The sequence below is a fragment of the Aedes aegypti genome, chromosome 2 (assembly GCF_002204515.2).
Source record: "Aedes aegypti strain LVP_AGWG chromosome 2, AaegL5.0 Primary Assembly, whole genome shotgun sequence".
Taxonomy (NCBI): domain Eukaryota; kingdom Metazoa; phylum Arthropoda; class Insecta; order Diptera; family Culicidae; genus Aedes; species Aedes aegypti.
In genome coordinates, this window is record NC_035108.1 from 319,824,024 (window position 1) to 319,846,560 (window position 22,537).

Sequence of the window (22,537 nt, forward strand, 5' to 3'; positions counted from 1 at the left end):
CAAGAAGCCATTTTGTGATGACGCACCAAAAGGCCTTAAGGGCCTTCCTTAGCCGATTGGTCCGCAGCTACAAGAAGAAGAATGTTACAACATTATACAATTTTTCAATGTTCACTGAAAATTTAGAATTAATTGTATGGTCATATGCATTCTAAAAATATTTTCTTTTGTCATGAGACGATAAATAAGCCCCTCAATGTTGTATTTTTTTTTTCTTCAAAGATCAAGAAGTGCGCCATCGGACACAAAACCTCAAAACCCCAATCCTTGACAATTTTTTTGCAGCCCAACCAACTCCCAACCTCGGCAGTTGCAGTTGTAGTTTTCAATTTGACAACGAAAATACGACTCCGCCAATAGCAACAAAAAACCAAAAGAACGAATCCTATACTCCAAACCCAAGCCAGACCTCTAACAATGGATAATTTAATTTTCCAATTGCAGGTATCACCTGGTCCAATAGGAATCTCTCACCCTCCTCGGGCTTGCATCGCCGCCTGCCTTCCAAACAGCCTCGGCAGTGTCTCTCTTGTCTGCCCTCAGCAGCAGCGACCGATCTCTCATCCAACCAACAGCAAGCAGCAGACACTCTAGAGGCAGGATCACCCTTCGTTTCTCCTCGTGCGCTCAGTCATCGTCGCGGATGCAATGCAACCGGTCGGTCGTCGTCGTCGTTCTCGTCGTGAGTCTTCGTCGCCGCCGGAAAGTGCTGTAACGAGCGTACGAGTCGCTAAAGCGGGCGAACAAAAAGTGTGAGAGTAATATGTTACTCGACTAGAAGGACGACTACTGGAGTTGTCCTGCCGGAGGTTCAGCCGGGCCAAATACGGGATATTTATCCGAACAACGACACAAACGACGACCGGAAGTGAGTGCCGCCTCCCTCGTCCTTTCGTCCGTCTCGTCGCGTCGGTGGAAAATTTATAAGAGTGCTGTTTCAATTTGTGTGAAAGCGAATCAAGCGCGAATAAGGATGTGAAGTGAAAATCTCCCCGGCTTTTTTTCTTATATGTCACACACATACGTCCTGTTCATAGTGCAAGCAGAAGAAAAATTGCCATTCACGTTGCCCGGAATAAATAGTGTGAATCGGGAAGAAAAGTGGTCTCCCCTTTCGGTGGAGCTTGGTCCCTTGGTGCCAAGTGTGTTTCTTTCGATCCTAAGCGGGCCAATTTTCCGACAAGTCGACCGGAGAAAGAGTGTTGTAAACCGGTCCGAAGTGGCAAATGTGAATTGGTGTGTTTGTGAGTTGGTGGGGAAAAAGGGGGGTTTTCCTCTCAATTTCATCAATGCTCCAACGAAGCGGAGCTATTGAAACAAAAGAAGAACCAACCAAGTGAAAAGTCAGTGCCATCCGACGATGTTGTGTTAATTTTCCTGGTTCAGGGAGGATCAAGAAGGTTGTTGGAATGCACGCCAAGAAGCGAGTGTAATTAAAAATTTATTGAAAAAATCTTAATTAGAAAACAGGCAGCGCACCGAACAAGTGGAAGCGTGTGACGTTTCCCGGTGAAGTTATTTGCTGTCGAACGTTGAACGTTGCAAGGAGTTGGAAATTGAAAGAACGACACCGGCTGATATCTTGGGATTGGTTCTGGATATACACGTCAGGGTGAGTGAGATCGATTGATTTAGAAGAGTTTTGGATTTCTTGTATCAAGAAGGGTGATATTTATTCTAGGAATAAACATTGTTGAACATTGTGGTTCCAATTGGGCTGTGTTGCGCTCACTCTCTTTCTCGCCGTATTCGCTCTCAAATTCAGATTGGCTTCATGCTAGCGTTCGGAGTTTGTTTTTGTTCGTTTGCGCACTGATCGGGAATCATTCGGTTGAATTTATACGACACTGTTTGAAAGACAAAACGGTACCACTGCTCATGTTTTGAACACACCACAAACTGTGCTCTGTTGAAGAGCCAAATTCATTTTCTGGTCAAAATACATTTTTGGTTGATACAGTCAACTCTCCATAACTCGATATTGAAGGGACCATCGAGTTAGAGAGGTATCGAGTTACAGAACACAAAATCAGTGCAACGGCGGTCCAAGGGACTATCGAGGTAGCCATGAAAATTATCTTTTACTATGGTTTTCTAACTCGATATCGAGATACGAAATATCGAGTAAGGGAAAGATGACTGTAGTAATAATGCGATTTCAAAGATTTTTAATAATTTCTATCTGTACATTATGGCTGATTTGTTACTAAATTTCGTAAATTTCAATCACAATGAGTGATGAGCATAACGGTCTTTGAGTAGTTGACAATATCTTCGGGTGATTCTTAGATTTATCTTCACAATATTTTGGATTACGACAGAAGTTTGCTATTCATTAGGCATTTTTTTTTTCTAAAAAAAATGTTATAATTTAAGCTGAGTTGTAGCACTAACAACAACAGAAAATTTAACATGATTTCCTCTATTTTTAAACCATATTGAAACAAAATATGTTATAACATATTTAAAAAATATATTCATTACTCATTGTGAATATGAAATTAAAACGACCATGTAGAAACAATTATTCTCAGCTTCTTTAAAACAACTTGTGTTATAATCAAGTTTTTTTTCTAAACAGTATATGTTTTTATAACTGACTTTGTTTCAATTGTGTCATAGAGTGCTTCCAACGAAAATGAAACAAAATTTGTTAAATCATATCCCGTTTTGATTCATTTTACGGAGCCTTAGTGAAGTAGAGTTGTAAAATAGCATATAAAACAATTCATTTTTTATGATACCTCAGTGCAGCTTTGATAGCTTTGAAAACACTCAATTTCGATTAGTGGGTAAATAATGTAATTCCACAACATGAAAATTATTAAACTAATAGAACTGTGCGCTCATTTTATGATTCTTATTCCGGACGATACCTCATATTTGCTTCATTACTAGAAAAATCAAATCATGAATTGAACTGAACTAATCAAATCGTTAAAGAGACGTCTAAGTCATTTGGGAATTTAAGATATTTATCAGATATATGTGAAAAATACTTATTAAAACGTGTCTCGGAAATTTGAACTTTCTGGCAGCATGTTTTGAAACATTGCATGCGAAATGCTTCCCATAAAAAGTCGAGTGTCTGGAATTTGAATCATAACGGAAATTTTGATACAATTCTATTTTAAACTCCTAGTCCGGTTTACTGATTGTCAGCAAAAGTTGTGTTTGATTTCTTAATCTTCGCTTGATTTTTTTGTGACTTCAAGAGACTCCTTGCACCTTGAGATCTAAAGGTCGTACACACAAAAGTCAATTTGGACAAATTGGGATGTAAAATTGTGAAAAATAATACCATCGTTCTGGTGGGCTTCGATCCCACGACTTCCAATCCGCTAGACTGGACGCGTTAACCAACTACGCCACAGAACGGGTAAATCTGCAGCGCAATCAGCCAACCTGAAACCAAAGTCCATCACGACCCCAGAACATGAACAAGACAAAAGTGCGGCGCTAAAAATAAAATCTCTCACTGTTGTTCGTAGGCACGCTTAGGAGAGTCGAACTGGGCATCTCAGAGAGCCAAAGGAGATTTAGGGTTGTGAAGGAGAATATGGGGTTGTGACAGACTTTGGTTTCAGGTTGGCCGATTGCGCTGCAGAATCGAAACCCGTTCTGTGGCGTAGTTGGTTAACGCGCCCAGTCTAGCGTATTGGGAGCCATGGAATTGAAGCCCATCAGAACGATGCTATTATTTTTCACAATTTTACATCTCAATTTGTCCAAATTGACTTTTGTGTCTACGACCTTCAGGTTTCTTTCAAAAACACCGTCGGCTGTTTTAAGCCGTAATAGACATGACAACCCTATTTGCGTATTCAAGAGATGTTTGAGTGAACCATCTAGAGATCCCTATAGGATAGGAAATCCTCTAGTTTATCACTTGCTTATAACTAGTTTCACATTCCTTAGCACCTGTCTTTACGAGAGAGTCTGTCATAGATTGAGCAACGTAAAGGGATTCACACAAAAAAGTAATCTTTGATGATTTCTCGTCCAGTGCACACATCTCTTTCAGCATAGATTGTTACTGTCAGCTCAACAGTATTTACAGGGTTATAATTTTCGGAAGGCTGATAATAATATTCTGAAGATCCTAGGAGATAATATCAATGCAGGAGTATACAATATTTTTTGTGGAGAAGTTCATTGATAGGCTCCTGAATAAGATGTCAGTTAAGCGTTCAAAAATTTCAATTCAAATTTTCTCGCTTTTTCACCATTTGAGGTACGCGTTTCACACTAATGACAATCTCTGATCATCTGATAGCAATAGTGTCTCACAGGTTTCGAGCTTGTTTAGATGGGTTTAAGGCGAAGTAGCCTGTCATTCGTTTTGGCATCAATGATTGCGTGCACTTTCAAAGTGATAAATCTTATTCTTTATAGTTTATATTGACTTGAAAAAGTATCACTTTACGCGCCAACATACATAAAGTATGCTAATACTTTTTCAGATGTGTCAGTGCAAAACCAACAAATTTTCTTTGATTCGAAATCGTGAGATAAATTAGCAACAAACATCAACGGTGCGTACAAATTTCAATGACGGCCTACTTCGCCTTAATCATGCACTGTTATCCTCCTGATATAATCAGATCTGTAGCAGGAAACTCTCATGATGTGTAGCGAAATATGAGAGCGATAAGTGAGAGATACTCTCTATTTTCTCATAATTCAACCCTTGTTAATTATAGATCTATTTATAAAGTGTATGGAATCAATGCTTCAGTCTTTCACGCGCTTATTTATTCAATTTATTCATTTAGATAAAAAAAAATGTCAATAAAGTACAAAGCAAAAAAAAATACTTTTTCGGCTGGAAGAGCTTTTGGACGAATTTTCAAAGCATATTTTGGAAACATTTCAGAATAAGCTGTAGGAGTAATTCTACAGTTAGTAACAGTTGACTCTCTACAACTTGATATTTTGCTTCATTTTCTCAAATTTCGCGACACACGGTGATGCTTTGCTTTGCTTAAAGTCAAGACATGATGAGTTTACTTAATAAATCACCGGATAAAATTCTTAAAGCCTCTAAAGTGTTCTTAGATGTATTTTCAAAGGAATATCTTGAGAAAGTCCTCGGACAATCCAAACAAGGTTTGCTAAAGAAAATCCCAAATAAATTTCAGACGTATTGTCAGGATAAATGGAAGAAGATATATGTTTTGCAAACAATGATATAATATCTTGAATGAATCCTCAGAACAATTCTTATAGGTAGGAGCGTTTTGCTTTTTTAATTGACCTTCAAAAATGATCTTGTTCCAAACAAAATTAGATATGATTGTTTCATAGGCATCAAGCCTTGGTTTCAAGCTTTAGATTGTAATATTTCTGTTTAGTACCATTGGCATAGTTACAATTTTTTCTAGAGGGAGCCTAGGAGGCCAACAAATTCTTGTTTTATGGAAGAAGTGTAGGTCGCAATATTCATGATTTTTAATTATTTCAATTGGGTAAATATTCCTAATGATTTCTCCGAGCACTTCTCCGCTGATCTATATGCATTTTTTTCACAGAAAGTTCTTCAAGTGGTTCCTCAAATATTTGAATCAAAACAATCATTTTGTTGTTTCTCCCTTGCATTTTTTAAAAACAAACCCGAAAAAAATCTTATAAAATTTCTGGTGAAATATCATTACCCCAAATTCCTTTAATGCCATTACCCTGAATTCCGATATCATAAGGAAATGTCATCAATGCTATCATGTAAAAATAATTCTTAATCCAGGTGACGGAATTCGGAGTAGTGGTACATTCGGGGTAATGGCATTCTGGGTGGTGACTTTTGGGGAAATGGCATTCGGGGTAGTGGGGAAGAATCCTTTCAAGAAGTTATGCGAACATGTCCAAGAGATTTGTTCATATTTTTTTTAGAGAATTGTATGGTTGCTTCCCTTTTGATTTTGTCTTAATACTCTTCCGTACAATTACAAATACAAAGAGATTCATCCAAGTATTTTAATAGATTTTATTCCTTAAATATCGACTCATCTGAGGATTTGAAAATACATTTTTTGACAGATTTACTACATAATTTTACAATTCATACATGATCTACTCCAAGAATGTTTTCCAACTGAATTTTTAGAAAAAAAATCTTTTAGAAATCTTGCACGATTTCTTCCTTCGAATTGTAGATTCTACAAACTCTGCCTGATATCCTATAAGAATTCCGCCCTGGAAATGCACAAGAAAGCAACCTTAGAATATAAATTCTGACAAAAATTGCTAAACCAATTTCTCCCGAAATGATTTCAGGATTGTAACAAAATTCTTGATAAGCATCTAATTTATGTTAAAATTTTAGCAAAAAATTGAGCTTCCCAGTTATTTTGTTATACATTTCTTCACAAATTCCTTAACTGCCATGCTACTTTCGCAAGCATATGTATTCTTTCGGTTTTTTTTCAACAATTTTCCTCATGAATTTCCACAAAAGATACCAAAGCAAATATTGAAGGGCATTCCAGAAACACTTCTTGTAAACATTGCTTTCATTATCTGTGGATTTGAAGGAGAACTTTGAAAATATATCTAGAAAACTTTCAATGAACTTCGCGGGAGAATTTTCAGTAATATTGTTGGGAATAGTATTTCAAGGAATTCAGAGCCAAATTTCAAATAAAAATTTCAAGGAAATAGTTCGGTATAAGATTTTTTGAAGTTCAAGTAATTTTTGTAAACATGGCTGGGGAAATATTGATCTTTTAAAGGTTAAGCATGTATTGTTGAATCTGGGAACAACTGGAATCAGATAAAAACAGGCCTAGAAATGATGGTCGATCCCTTGAAGAAATTGACGTTGAAATTATGAAAAAATCTCACAAAATAATTTGATTAATTATCGACAGATCCAGCAAATATCCGATAAATTTCTGAAGCCACTGCACTATGGGCCAGGGACGCAAATTTATTTAAAAAAAACATTTTTTTCACTAATTCAGTCTTATTTTGTCAATAACTCGAAAACAGTTTAAAATTTTCTTAAGATTTCAGAACAATAAGTTTTTGATTTGAAAAATTTTAGCAGAAAGTTTGTTTATGCAGAATTACTTTAAAAAAATGAAGCTACAAATAATTTACAATTAATTGCTGGAGTTTAAAATAAGTATGGAAGGTTGTGTTGGAATTTCTCAGCTTGGTAAACTTCTGCCATCCATCTGAAGAGAAATAAGCTAGGCTATGCATTTCAGAAAAAAATATTCTTTAATGGAAAATAATTTTTCGCTTAAAATCCTGCTATCTATTGTCTAAGAAATTCTCTTAGCAATTTTGGCATTTTTAAATTATTTTATCGGATATTATACAAGTAATTCATATATGAAAAAACAATGCAGCAAATATTATTTAAATCTAAAACATCTGTTATTTCAAAAGACGAATTTCATCCAGAATGAGCCGAAAAAATAAAAGTCGAACTCAATAATCTTTGATTTTGATTTAATTTTGCATATGCTTAGGTAGAATAACTGTTTTCTTTACCAAAATCGAACATATTGACTCAAAAACTACTTTAAGAAATGGCGTTTACATTTTGCACGTCATTTATTTGAAAAATTCTAACTCCGATTCTTTTGTTTTTAGAGAAAAATGTTCAAAAAAAGAAGTTGTAGTGAACCATTTGGACAACAAGAAAAAATATAAGCTGAAAAAATATTTAATTTAATTAAAAACAATGAGAATCTTGAAATCATTCTAAACCATAATAATTGTCATGATAACTTCTCTGGATGTAGCCATTTACGGATTATATCAAGTATCATGCAAAAAATATTGATTGAATAATAAAATAGGTCATTTTCATTAGAAATCAAGAAAAATAAGTGAGCGGATTTAAATATTGCCTATACTCTCGAAAAGGATGGAGAATCGCGAATAACTAATGAAAATGGCCTATTTTAATATTGAAATAATCATTTTTCACATTGAATGTGGTATAATTTAAAAATGACTACTTTTAAAGAAGTCATCGTGATGATCATTATGATTTAAAATGATTTCAAGACTCTTATTGTATCATCAGAAATTATATATGTTGACAAAAAATCAGGAAGTAAATATTTTGACAAAAACAAATTTTTGAAAATCGACTGAAAGTTATTCTTAAAAACACTTTTTTATTAAACACTAGTGGTCCCGGCAAACTTCGTCTTGCCATCAAGTAGGCTGATGGAAAATGTCAAGAAATACATATACAAAATGATACCTTAGTCGTCTCCCGTTTTCCCCATTATCCCGGAGACTTTTCGGAACTTTTTCCTCGCACGAACACGTCGCATCCCTTGTGGAGGGCAACAGTGAAAAACTTGTGTCAATCCGATGACCCGTTCTCGAGCCATTTCGTGACAAACAAACACCACTCCATTTTTATTTATATAGATTTCTCACACGAGTCATAATTTTTTTTTTTTTTTTTTGGATAATACGACGAGTGCTGTAAAATTTGAGTTCTGCAACGAGTTACGTACAACATGTTTTGCATTTTCGTAAAAGACCACTTAAGGGTATCAGAAATTATATCGGAATGCATTCACCATTATTTTACAATTTCCGAAAAAAAAAATAATTTGTGTTGTGATTCATTACGCAACTCAAAACAGTTGCGTAATGAGAAAGTGTTGCATAATGAATCATTACAGCACTGGTTTCAGTTGCATAATGACTATACCTGCACTGCATACCTCAGTGCAGAAAAGTAGGCCGTTTCATGACAGATTGGCGTGATGAAAAACAGCCTATTACGATGAGGAATGGCAAAAATTGATTTTATATAATCATCATCATTCAAAATTCTGGTTGAGAGGAGGGTCCTTGACATTTCTGGAGGTAGCCATTGTGAAAGTTTATGCGGAATTAATCAACTCTTGGGGTGGTGTGGGGGTCTAAATGAGCTTAAACTTTGTAGGGCGAAATCGAACAATAATGTAAATGGAACTACATTTTTAGCAAAAGGGTCCGCTGAACTCGATAAAATTCTGCCGTTAGAGACTTGAAAATTCTACTATCAATAGAGAAAAGTCCTATCGTAAGCCTTTTCGTTAAGACACAAAAAATTATACCTAGGAAAACTGAAACTCGGTTGTCAGAATTCGGTCAAATGTTGTGAATCAAATCATTATTGAAAAATGTAAGACTAGTATGTTTTACATTAGCATAAGGGGTACCTGTTTCGGTTATTCGCTCAAATTTTCACAATATAGGGTGTCCCGGAAAGTATGGACACGACTTTGATAATGAAAATCACAGTACTTTTCCAAACAATCAAAGATTTTTATATTTTTGTATTTTTCTGTAGGCTATTTATCTATTTCAACCAGCATCTGTGATAAATTTGTTTGATTTAATAATCATTTACATTGAAAATTTGGATTTCAGAAAATCAATTCTTATTTGGTCAGCACAGACCCTATATTTTGTTTTTGTTTAAAAATAAATAGTAAAATATGTTTCAATCAAAATCTTTCGCCGTGAAGAGTTCAAGTACATTGTATCAAGGATGTTTTACAGAAATTTTTGTTTGAAATGTTATTTGGATTTGTTAGAGAACACTTGGAAAAATTCGAAAAATCTCGTATTTTTCCTCACATAAGACAACATTACAAAGTTATAACTCTTCAGGTATTTTAAATAGTTCTAAAATAATTCATTTCAGTTTAACAAATGCTTAATCCCTATTCTGTTGGATAGGCAACTTTAATTTTTGTTTTTTTCATGTTTTTACGTAAATATATGGATTTTTTGGAATCGGATTTTTGGTTCCGATACAAATTTTAAATGCTTAAGTTTAAAATTTCAATTTGAATAAGTGACAGTCTTATCAATTATCATCTGACACAGAACAAATTCTGTCAAACAAAGTCGTTCAAAAATAACGCAATTCGTGCAAGACTGATAAGAGATGCTTCAAAGAAATGTTACGTAATCAACACATTAATAATTAAATTATTCATTAAAAATTCGCAATCTTCTCTTGTTGGTTACAGTAATCAAATGTGTAATAATTAGATTTTTATCTTCACTAGTCTTGAAATGGCAGTATGATGAAGTCGTGCCCCCCCTTTCTGGGACACCGTATAGCTTATGGAGATCTAAATTAATAAATTCTAGGAGGTTTAGTTTCTCTTACAGTTCATTTTTTTTGATACAAAAATAGGCCACCTTACTCTTTACCAATGGGAACGTAATGTCAAGAAAGAGAACACACTTTATAGCACACCGGAAAAAGGTTTTGTCTCAAGCACAAAAAAAGCTGAGATCGCTGAATCTATGATCGATTTAAAAAATGTCTTAACACGTCTGATTTTAGAGATAATGTTTTTTGAAAATGCTTTATCTATCAGCGTTAGTCAATTTGCATGCCAGTTTACCGCCTTGTATGAAAATTAAAGGCCCGTTTTGTTGATTCAGAAAAATAATGTATTTGGCCATTAAGAGAATTCACGATTTTTGTATAAAGGCTGCAAGAATGCTCGATGCTCTATCAAATTGATATTAAATTGGGCAATTTCAATCAAATCAATTCTCAAACAAAAGCTGGAGTTTCAGTATATGTGCTAATTGAATTAAAATGCAAAAAAAAACATAGTTCAAATTTTGTTCAAAATTCAATAAAACCAGTATTATATCGAACTGAATCAATTGTCACCCAACACGCAGCAACAAAGACATTGTCATCTCCTTTTCTTGTTGCAACAATTTTATTCCGCAACATGATTTCATCATCACTTGCACAGAATATGACAAAGATCGATCACCACATGCGCACCGATTTTCTGGGCTTCGCATTGCAATTTTCGAGAGCTTTCTCCGTGTTGGTAAACATTGACACATTATCAAACAGCATCCATAAAAGAAATTTGGTTTTGTGTTTGAAATAACTGATTAATCGCGAGTTGAAAAGGTTGCAACAATGTTGCGCTCTGTGATTGTCATGACAATTTTGCTTTTGATTGTGTCCTTATCCGCAACAGTTGCGACAAACGGTTGTGAGCGAGCTTGCATTGTTGTTTGTTTTTCGTCTATTTTGATGATAATTTGATTCACTGACTCTGACACATGATTTGATCTGTAAGACAAACGAAAAGGTTTTTTTTATTTTGCTGTGTAATAATCTTGAAATTCTGTAAAATTTCGAGCACATGTATGTACGTAGCATATTTGCAAGTTCGCTACGTTTAATTTATATGCTAACATTAAAATGATATTATTCACTTAGTTGCTGAAATCTACCTAAGGTACCGCGGGGTAAGTGGGTAAATGGGGTAAGTGAAAATAATTTGCATAATTTACTAAATATGTGAATTAACGTTAAAAACTCATGTGTAAACCTTCGAGGCCATTCAGAACATTACGATAAGTAAGAGATTCCTGAGATTTTTCAACCATTATTGCATAATAGAACGAAAGATTGGTAACCTGTTAAATATAACTTCGTAACAAGTTGGCGGCGTGCAATCTTATTTTAATATTTTCAGCGAAAAAAAGTTGCGGAAAATAATTTTCTGTACCACTTCTAAGTTGTCCCCTCTGACAGTTTTAAATTGCAATAAAAAAAGTTTCAGAATTAATTCGACATAGAACTAAAAACAACTAAATTGAAACACCGTCAATTTTCCAATCACGTGGGGCAAGTGAAAAGTTTCTTATTAGAGATTGAATTTGTGTTTTCTCCTTAGGTAGATATAAGGATACAAGGTTCGCAATTATCATAGCACGACAGAATGTGCAAATAATTCAAGAAACACTATACTCAAAGTTTTAAAAGCTATTATCATGGAACTTCTCTAAAAAGGGTTGCCAAATATTACGATATTAATATGTTTACTTTGGACAGCCGATTAAAAGGAAGTCGTTGATTGAAAACTTCCAATATAAGAGAACGCACGTAAATCTCGTGGAATGTCTATGTAAAGCTAGTTCAAAATATAAAAAATGGTATATAGGCGTATCCACATAAAAAAAATTCTAAATACTTTATTGAAGTATTCCGTTTGATTTCTCCCGAAGAGTTATCCGACGTCATATCCGATTTTCTTGACAAATAACGAGCGATGTAAATTCTACAGAGCAGCAATGCAATTGCTGTCCCATGATGTAAGAACTAACATTGGAAATGTTGCAGTTATAATGTTGTCGAATCATTTCAACAAACATAACTAAACAGAAGAAAATTCGAGTAACAAGAATAAAATTTTCTTTGCTTACATGTTACTTATGTTATTGTTCATTGGGACGCCTTAACAAATGTTAAAGATAATAGAAATCGTGAAAATAACTGTTAGTTTTTGAATTTATTGTTCAAAACGATAAACTTTTCACTTGCCCCACTTTTAGGGTAAGTGAAAAGTAAGGAGACGTTTTTCAAAAACTTTTTCTGGGCTTTTTTCTTAAATTTTTCATAAAAATAAATTTCAGCATACTGCTTATATTTGGTGGGAGTCAAGCTAAAAAATATACATGACCTCATTTGTTTTAATTTAAAGTCTCTAGGATTTGAAGAATCTCAACTATGCGAAATCCATTACCCACTTGCCCCACGGTACCTTATAGTATAAGATTTCCTTATGAACCATATGTGGACTATTTTTGCGTCGCTTCACATCAAGTGCAGTCCTCCTCGAAAAAGTCCCCTTCAAACACCAAAATTCTCAAACTCTGAAACATGCTTTTACACACATGTCAATTGATTCAATTTCCATTATTCTATAACCCACAGGAAAGCTGCTCGTGTTTGCTCGTTCCTACAAAGGACCGGAAAGTTGATCGACACGCCAACAGCGCTCCATCACCGCTTCGCCGTGGAGACAAAGCTCTTCAACCTCCACGGACAGCCACCCATCAAGTTCCCGAAGCGGTGCAAGACTGGCGTATTCGCCACGTAACAGAATCCTGTCTATTGCAGCCACACCAGACCACACACACAACAGCGATTACAGGCGGTTATGGTTTTTCCTACTGCTTCTGCTGCTGCCGTTGATGCCATGTACGTTTACTCCACATTGATGTATTGTTATACCCGTGAACTGAGATTGTACTTCGCTGTACAATAGCTCTACAAAGTTAGTTCCTCTGCTGTCACACGAGACGACAACGGTAAAACCCGATTTTTTTTTCTCGTGTCCCGCTGATCTGGAACACACGTACCGAGTACACGTGCATTGTGGGAGGCAACCCCTCGTGACCGCTGAGTGAATGAAGCCACCAGCTAACGGTAGACCTTAGATCTCCCACTTCAGTTCCATATTCCTATACAGGAGACGACCCGTGCAAAGGGCCAAAGGCAGATAACATGGGCATAAATAAAGTTACGCTGTTTCAATTATTTATTATCGCTCTCTCGCTGAGCCCGGTAATTGGCTCCAAAGTGAATAAAGAGCGACAATTGAGACAGCAGCAGCAGCAGCACAGCCACCAGAAGGATTCTGCTGCAGATTTTGGTTACATCTCGGATTCGCACGGACTTCCGACCAGGTTCGGCGACGAGGACGATGTGATATTCGCTAAAAAGCAAAACGAAAGTCAGCACCATCTGTTGGGTGGGGGAGGAGGAGGTGGTGGCGCAATCATCGGACAAGGTTCGGTGTCAAACGTGAAGCCATCGCTGCTGGGTCACGGAAACGACTACGATGACTACGATTATGAGCAGGAGCTGGATCATCCGGATGACAACGATAGCCACGGCAAAGATGGCGGCGGTGCCAATGGGCACGGATTAGATTCAGGAGATTACACGGACGGATTTGATGGCGATGCCATAGATCACATTGAAAGTTTTGGCGATGGAAGCGATACCACCAGTTTGCTGCCGGTGTTTCTAGTGGAACCGCAGAGTACGTATGTTATCAAGAACCGACCGGCGGTGTTGCAGTGCAAAGCATCGCACGCCTTCCAGGTGAGTCGAATGTTTTTTTTTATGTCTGTCACTTCTCATAGCCAACGGCATTAACCCGTATATACCAAGGACAATTTTACTTCACAGGAAATGTTAAAACTTTGTGACTACTCAATATTTTAAGGTACCGTAAAATGGGGTGTTAAGGGATGAAAAAAAAAATCGACTCGAATTTCAAGCAACTTCTAGTATGTCAATAATTGAACAAAGGACAGCCCTACCATTCTCTCGTCATGTATATTAAAAGCCAAATACAATTATGAGGATCCTATGACAAATTTCTGCGATAATCATAAAAATGTGTAATTTATGACGGAAATGCAAGGAATTCGAATTTCGTAAATAAAACCATATTTTGTCAACAACAAAACATAATCTTTTTGGTCAATAACTTTGATGCTTTCATTCAATTTAAAAAGTTATGTTCAACCTTAATCAGATAATACATCCATACTATTGAACTTGGAACTTCTGCAGACGCGAACCGTTTTATTTTAACTGCTAAATCTTTCATAGTTATTAATCCTATTTGGAAACTATTAATACATCGTAAAATTATCTTGAAACGATTTTCATACTTAAGTGCAACAATGCAACCTATATATTTGCAATTGAGTGATTCCAAGCAACAGCACCAAAATTTGGTAATTTTTTTTCTATTGAGCTGAAACTTTGCACAGTTTTCCAGTTCCATCTAAATCGTCATTTTCCGATATCAAATCTTCAAGTTGAGTCACGACTAACTTTTCAAAAGGGTGTATGTGAAAATGGTTCAAAAATATTCAAAAAGCTGCACAGCAAAAACGGTTCGTTCGATTGTTAGACAACTAAAGAAACAAAGTTAGACAACTAAATAAAGATTCCAAAAAAAATACACACGGTAAAAAACATTTTTTTTTTTGCATTAAAAAACATAATTTTTGACACAAAAACTCAAATATCTCAAAACCCTATCGGAATACCAACGTAATTTTTTGAGGAAAAACGGTCCATTATATAAGCTATCTACCATAAAAATTTATGGTGATGGTAAACCAATAAACAAATAAGTTATGACATTTCAAACATGTCACAATTTTCACATTTAGTAGAAAAAAAAAATGTTTTTTTCGGTGTAAATTATTACGGGAACCGCAGTTTGTTGCTGATTTTATTGTTAAGGGCCTTGCGTGAATTAAACAAGTCGTTTTCATGTATTCATTAGTATTATGTATATTATATGTATAAATATTATGTATATGTATAAATATTATGTATATGTATAAATATTATATGTATATGTATATATGTTTAAATTAAAATGAATTAACAGATTACACGAAAATAATTTTTTTTACCAGGATATTTTCTTTTTAGAGTATGATCGATGAGTTTCTAAATGTTCCCTGGGCTTGGGATTATATTTTCCAGGGAGCGATGAATTTTGATAATTGATCGCTGTTGTTAGTAGTTTTGATTAGATGTTGGGTAAATTTCAAAGCAATGGCAACCTTTTTATTACAAAATTTAGATTTCATCTTCTGACCTAAAGATTCTGGTTAAACTACTGTACTATGCAGTTGGGCTGCACTACGCTATCACTCATCAAAATTACTTTCACTTCGGGAAAATATAATTTCAAACTGGCGAGAAGATTACAGACTGAGGGTGGGTTAGGAGCACAATCAGACCCTTGAATGTGCAATGTGGGGTAGTAATTGGGAATGCCATTGACGGTTTGTAATCTTCTACGAGGTTTTCGAAAACCAACAGGGCGCGTGCACCGGGTTGCGGATAGGAGCAAAGGGAGATCAATAGCATCTACCTAAAATAATAGAGCAAAAAGCCGTTCCATGATTAGGTAATGTTTAGCGATCTTCTATGGTGTTCTAGTACTATAAAATTCTTCACTCACTGGGAATTCTGGCCTTGATAATATCAATAGTGATAAAAACATAAAATAATACCTAATACTTAATAAGTACAATGTAGCTTCAATGTAGTAATAAATGAAATAAAATTAATTTTCTATACTTGACAAGGTTTTGAAGACAATCAATGAGTGAAAGAACTACCTATTCGAAAAGCCACATCAGCTAAGTCTATACATATACAAATGTTGGTCATAGGGTCATGGCGAGCATTCGGTATGTATGTCTATGACTGATTCTTATCTAATAGGGGCACTAGAAGACCACGCGGACAATTTCGAAACAAATTATTTTTATACATCGGTCTTATGTTCCGAAAGGCTCAGCTACGCTGCAAAGTAATTTTATAAGCTATTCATTACTGCTGTTTAATTGTTTATAATTCTAACAAAACTACATAATTAACTCATTACTAATCACGGTTCCTATATTCTCTTTTTCTCTCCTTCTTATCTGTTGCATGATTATGAGCATCACTGATATAATGCATGAGCATGCACAATAAGAATAATTTCAGGATTGAAAGCAGTACATGGATACCTGGATAGAATAGCTTCGAAAAGGGCGCTCAAAATATAATATTTCTGGTCAGGGAAGTATTTTATCAAGGGTATGTAAAATTTTTCCATTATTAACACACAAACAAATGAACTAATATCAAATATTTTTAAAATATTTTTTATATAAATCAGCATCGTCAATCAGTGTAAAAACAGATAAAGTTTGTAAAGTTATTACCATCGATTAATTTGCGCTCTGTATAGTAATGTTCAATCAGTATCAAAATCTCCTGAAGCGTCGCATTGTGCCATCAGCAGCCCTTAGCATCACTCTCATATTGTTATTATTTTGTTGTTTATAAAATTTCTAGAAAGCGATCAGCATATTCTTTCTTACTTGTACAATGGCCGATCTATTTGGAATTTTAATAAGTCAAATCAAACTTCAAAACTCAAATTAAATTACTTTCAGCACATTTACATTTTGCAGCATTAATCGCATTACTGTGCCAAGTCTTCTCCATTCCCTATACCCTACCCCAACCCTTCTTATCCTTTCCGATGGTGTTCAAGTGGTCCGCATAGACTATTACGGCCATTACCTATCCCTTACCCCGGCTTTGGACTGACTTGCGCTCTCATTGCCCCACCAAACGCTGCAAAATGAAAATGAAAATGAAAATGAAATGATCGATGAGTTTCTAAATGTTATATATAAACTTTAAAAGTTTTGGATTTGGGTATGCGTTATGAGATCATGAAAACATTTTATTAATACTTATTTATTTATTTATTGTTATTCAATTTTTTTACAATATCGAACACTTTTGCATCATTATCAGTACAGTTCGAGTATAGTTTTGCTTTAATTTTATTTTCTGACAATGGAATGAAACAGTGAAATTTTTGGGTTCCTTGGATCGTTTTCGCGTTATTATATTGCTCGCTGAGCTCTGATGCCGTTAATTCGTACTCTTCAGTAGTAGTAAAACAAAATGATAATTTTGTTAAATCTTCTTCTTTTCTGCGATTCGCCCAATCAAATAGTTCTTTTGCAGTTTTAATTGGATGCTCACTTTCTTTGGCTAAACTTGCTCTTGTGGCCATGCGCTTTATGGTTCCTCCAATAGCATCACAAGGACCTTTGCCATGTGACGTAGCAAAAAAATGCCATTCTGCATCAATTCCGTACTTTGATTTAAATTGACATAGGCTCGAAAAATTCTTACGGTTTTTATACTGCGATGCTGCTCCATCAGACATGAAATATATCTTTCTGATTTCTTTATCCTTATCAACGCGTAAAAAGTTAATCATTTTGGCAATGAACAAATTTACAGATACTGAGTCATGTCTTAAATCTTCGGAAATTACAATAAAACTAAAATGTTCAATTTGCGTACTTCCATTGAAATAAATAACGAATGGATGAATTGTAGCTTGTTGTACGTTCCAGTGATGGGACTGCACTTCATCTTGCAATACATAGCTATAGTTTTCAGAAAAATCACAAATGACTAAAAATTCACCATCTTGTAATGTATTTTTCGTATTTTTTAAAAAGCGGGATTGCTTTGTTTTAATAAAGTCGTGAGGAATTAAACTTTCTAATTTCAAGCAAAAAAATGACACAAACTCATCTACAGGTTTTACAATAGTTTCTAGGTCACACCTATCCGTGGTCACCCATTGCTCAAATGATAACTGATCAATATAATTTTCTTCAAACTCAGCGAATAAGTGTTTTCCAATGATGAAGAATCTGGACAATCCGAACAAGATCGTAGACAGCAATTTGATGTTGTATTTTCACACAAAAGACTACCAGTTAATATTTTAATATCCTTTGATAAATTGATTCTTTTCAAACTATGTAAGATTAGGTTAATATTTTCGTGTGTTGTGCACACACAAACATTATGTGTTCCTGAATTGGATAGAAGCTTGCATTGCCTTGGACGAAGGCTTGCAAATGAGGAAAAACCTACCTTAATATTTTCGTTAATTTCCTTGAAGCGTGTATACGCTTCTTTCAAAGTAGTCATCATTAATCGTTTTTGGATTGCTTGACGCTTTCCATCTTTTTTTACAGATACATAATCTTTTTGGCCAGGCATAGCTCTACTTACTTCATCGTCTTCAAAATATTGAATTATTTTTTCTTTTGTCTCATCTGTTAATGAAGTACTCGACCTAGCATTTTTGGTTGCAAGACAGTTATTTTTGAATTGTTTTGCCTCTTTTGCTGTATTTTTATTGGTTTTGAACTCATCAATGGCGTCTTGAATAGACCACGAGCTTGGCAGCATCGACAAAATCAATAATTTTTCTTTCCTTGTCGTGGCTAGATTCGAGAACCTTTCCTTCATATTCATAATTACCTCATCGTAGTCTGTATTTTCCACATCCTCAGGTCCTAATTTGAAGAGGTTTCTTCGTACAGCTTCGTTGATTTCACGGTATTTTTTCTCGGGATAATTGACGTAACCCATCTTCGTCCATTTAATCGGAGTCACTTTTATTCCAGCTATCCCTTCGTTGAAGCGGTCGATGTTGACCTTCTGGATGCACTCATCTTCTGATTGATTTGTTGAAACAGATGTCGCTGATGGTACCGTGGCAAGACTATCTGCACTTGGTACTTCTGGTAACTCCTCAGTTGTTGTCGGTGCATCTAGTAATTCCTCAGTTGTTGTTGTTTTCGAACTTCCTGCAACCTGATCCACAGATGATGTACAGATTGCCCGTTTGTCAACGTTTAAACGGCAGGACGTACAAATGCGTAAATTTGTATTCAATGTAGACATTGGAGCATAACCAGCCGCTTTCAGTTTATCTATGGTGCTTTCGGTGAGATTTCGTAGCTCTTTCGAACACTTTTTTTCTGCAAACGGCCTGCAACAGTTGAGAAAGCGACTACTCATGTTGCTCGTTAGATTTTAATAAACAAAATCACTTTTAAGTTTTTACTGACTAGTTTGGTGTCGTTTGCTAGACTGAAGAAAAATTTTACAATTAAATCTTTTATAACCATAGTGGTAGTATATTTTTAGCTTTTTCGTGAGTATGTTGATGGTATGTACCTATCATGTTTTTGATGTTGTTGAAGTTACTCGCTTTCTCCCAAATATGATTAACAAAGTCTATTCTCTACCAAGGCGGGTCTATACCCAGGTGTAATCAGATTTTAACTTTGTGGAGAAAACCAGCGCCGAGAAAACCGACCTGCTTTACGTATACTAGATCACCTGGGTATAGACCCGCCTTGTTCTCTACGAGGTAAACTTTTTGCAGGTAAACTAGTCGCATACCTGTATAGAAAACTTTTTTTGTAGCTTTTGTCTTCAATATTAGATTTCTTATAGGTTTCTTTTATCAAAAGGTTTCAACACTATTGAGAGAATTTTTCTTCAGTTACGTACCATAAAAAATATTACACTATCAAGACTATAGATCACAACACTGAATCGCGTCTAACTTTCTAATAGATGCTATAATAGTTATGAATAATTAAATAAAATATCATGAAAACAACTTGTTAACCTCATGTGGTACCCTTAACAAAAAATTCAGCCACAAACTGCGGTCCTAAAAAAAATTAACAATGAAAAAAAAAAAAATTCACTAAGTGTCAAATTTGTTAAATATTTGAAATGTCATAACTTTTTTGTTTATTGGCTTACCATCACCAAATTTTTATGGTAGATAGCTAATATAATGGACCGTTTTCCCTCAAAAAATTACGTTGGTATTCCGATAGGGTTTTGAGATATTTGAGTTTTTGTGACAAAAATGATGTTTTTTAATGCAAAAAAAAATTTTTTTTTACTGTGTGTATTTTTTTTGGAATCTTTATTTAGTTGTCTAACTTTGTTTCTTTAGTTGTCTAACAATCGAACGAACCGTTTTTGCTGTGCAGCTTTTTGAATATTTTTGAACCATTTTCACATACACCCTTTTGAAAAGTTAGTCGTGACAACTTGAAGATTTGGTATCGGAAAATGACGATTTAGATGGAACTGAAAAACTGTGCAAAGTTTCAGATATTTTTGAAATGGTCGATCAGAATCGACTTGCATGCCTCCGTGGAATCCCTCAATTTACGAATCCTATTAGCTATGCAGAGCAACTTCATTAATAATCTATAAAATAAGGAGAATTTGACCATGCTTTTAGTTTTAATAAAGGAAATGGCCAATTTGCCATGTAAGTAAAATACAACACTTAACAACGTGTTTGCATGCAACACTCAGTGGCATGGTCGAAAAAATACTAAAGAAGAAAAGTGATAGAGTCTATATACAGATAATTGCGCGAAGAGGCTTCTTTGAATGATTGTTCTCCTTTGTCTTCGAAAATAGTCCCTATTTGTTTTGCTGGTCTCTCGATAGGTAAACGATTTGACAGTTCGATATGTAGATTTGGTTTCACTATTCGCGTAACTCTTCTTTTATAGACTCTGAGAAATGACTAAATATTATTATTATTTATCACTTCATAGGATTACCACTAAAAAGATCAATGGCTTCAAAACCATTTCCAAATAAAAGAATCATTCAAACTTTCCAAACATTTTAGTAGTGTGATCGAAAAAGTTTTGAAAATAGTTTCAAGAAAATCCCATATTTATTTTAATACGTTGATATCAAGATTTTCCTACTAGTTTTACCGATTTTCGAGATAAGTCATTTTTGGTAATATTGAGGACTAACAAAATATACCCCATAACTTTTACAATGCAGTTTTACTTCATGGAACAAGCCAAAAGTATTTAGGACTATATTACGGCATAAATCGAGGAACTTGTGAAAAGTAGAAAACATAATCCCCTAACACCCCACTTATTATCAAAAAGGGACTTTTCCCATAAGAAATATTAAAAGTCGAAATCTAGATAAAATTTTCAAAAGTGTTTGTCTGCGTTGTGATCGCAATTAAATATACTTATCTTCTAAGTTACTCACATATTTTTCTTAACATTGTTTCATAGTTTTGTAGGTGAATGTATTTAGCCTGGCTGTCTTGGTAGTGTCATTCTCAAAACACACCCAAGCCGTTCCTATAGGGGACGTTAGCCACAAGGAAGGACGTTTCAAGTACAGTCAACCCTCCATGAGTCGATATTGAAGGGACCATCGACTCATGGAAATATCGAGTCATGGAACAGCAATGCTATGGAAAGCTGCTTGAAGGGACCATCATAGTAACCATGAAATTTGATTTTTAGTATGGTTCCATGAGTCGATATCGAGTAATGGAACATCGACTCATGGAGGTTTAACTGTAATACTGTTTCATATGGTATGCCCTCTTCAACATCTAAATCCAATTTCTCTCGCCGTTCCCTTACGGTTTCTATCCATCTAGTATTCATTGCTTTCTTCTCCATGCTCCCTCTTACTTCAAGCAAAATAGACCGATATGCCGATAAACAAATTCAAAATATAATTATCACGGTCGATACCTTTGTATGTATAAAGTGACAACTGTCGAAAAACTCGAGTGACAGAGCCGTGTCAAGCGAATTGTTTGGTCGACAGTGACTCCAGTCGAGTCATTTTGATCCACTCTACTTTTAAAATAGGTCCATATGTATCGTTACTTATCCAATCAAAATATTTTTTTTTTTTGCTCCAATATGTCTTGTCGTTAACAAAATTAACTTTTTTGATTATTTGAATTTGCTAAAAATCCACTTTATTTTGTTTTTTGAATTTGCTATCATATGAATTTTTCAATACACTTTGTCATGAAAATAGGTCCCTAAAGCCCTGTCCCAATTTTGGTACCGAACGCTTAAGTTTAGGCCAAAAACGCATGTTTACTCAATTTTTAAATGATTATCGTTGGTTAAAGTTAATAAAACATGTTTTTTAGATTTTGAGATTTTGGGTATACATATTTTGTAATTTTGGGTATATTTTGTTCTCCTTGTCACTTCCGATACGTCAGATAGTGTTGAAACTAAAAGCCCTGTGGCATTTGTGTCGACAAAATGAACGTCAAACATGATCAAAAGTGTCAAGGTTTATATTTGAACCATTTTTTAAATTAAATTTTAGATATGTTACAGCTGGAAAAAATACTAAAGTAATTTCTAGACCATGCTTTTTCGTATTATTGAATAAAAACAAGAATTCATTGAATATTTTAGGACCCAATTGTGTCACGAAATATATTACCACAAACAAAGAACATTCTTGATGTTTTTAAGAATAAGT

At 34.8% G+C, this 22,537-nt stretch overlaps 1 protein-coding gene across 1 annotated transcript in view; it reads left to right on the top strand.

Moving 5' to 3' along the window:
- Positions 1-431: 431 nt before the first annotated feature.
- Positions 432-22,537, top strand: part of LOC5570957 (netrin receptor unc-5) — a 507,697-nt gene continuing 485,591 nt past the window's right edge. The window contains exons 1-3 of the mRNA XM_021845791.1: positions 432-1,244; positions 1,387-1,612; positions 12,731-13,906. Of these exons, the coding sequence (XP_021701483.1) occupies positions 13,304-13,906 (603 nt within the window). The 5' untranslated portion in view covers positions 432-1,244; positions 1,387-1,612; positions 12,731-13,303. The remainder of the gene's footprint in view (positions 1,245-1,386; positions 1,613-12,730; positions 13,907-22,537) is intronic.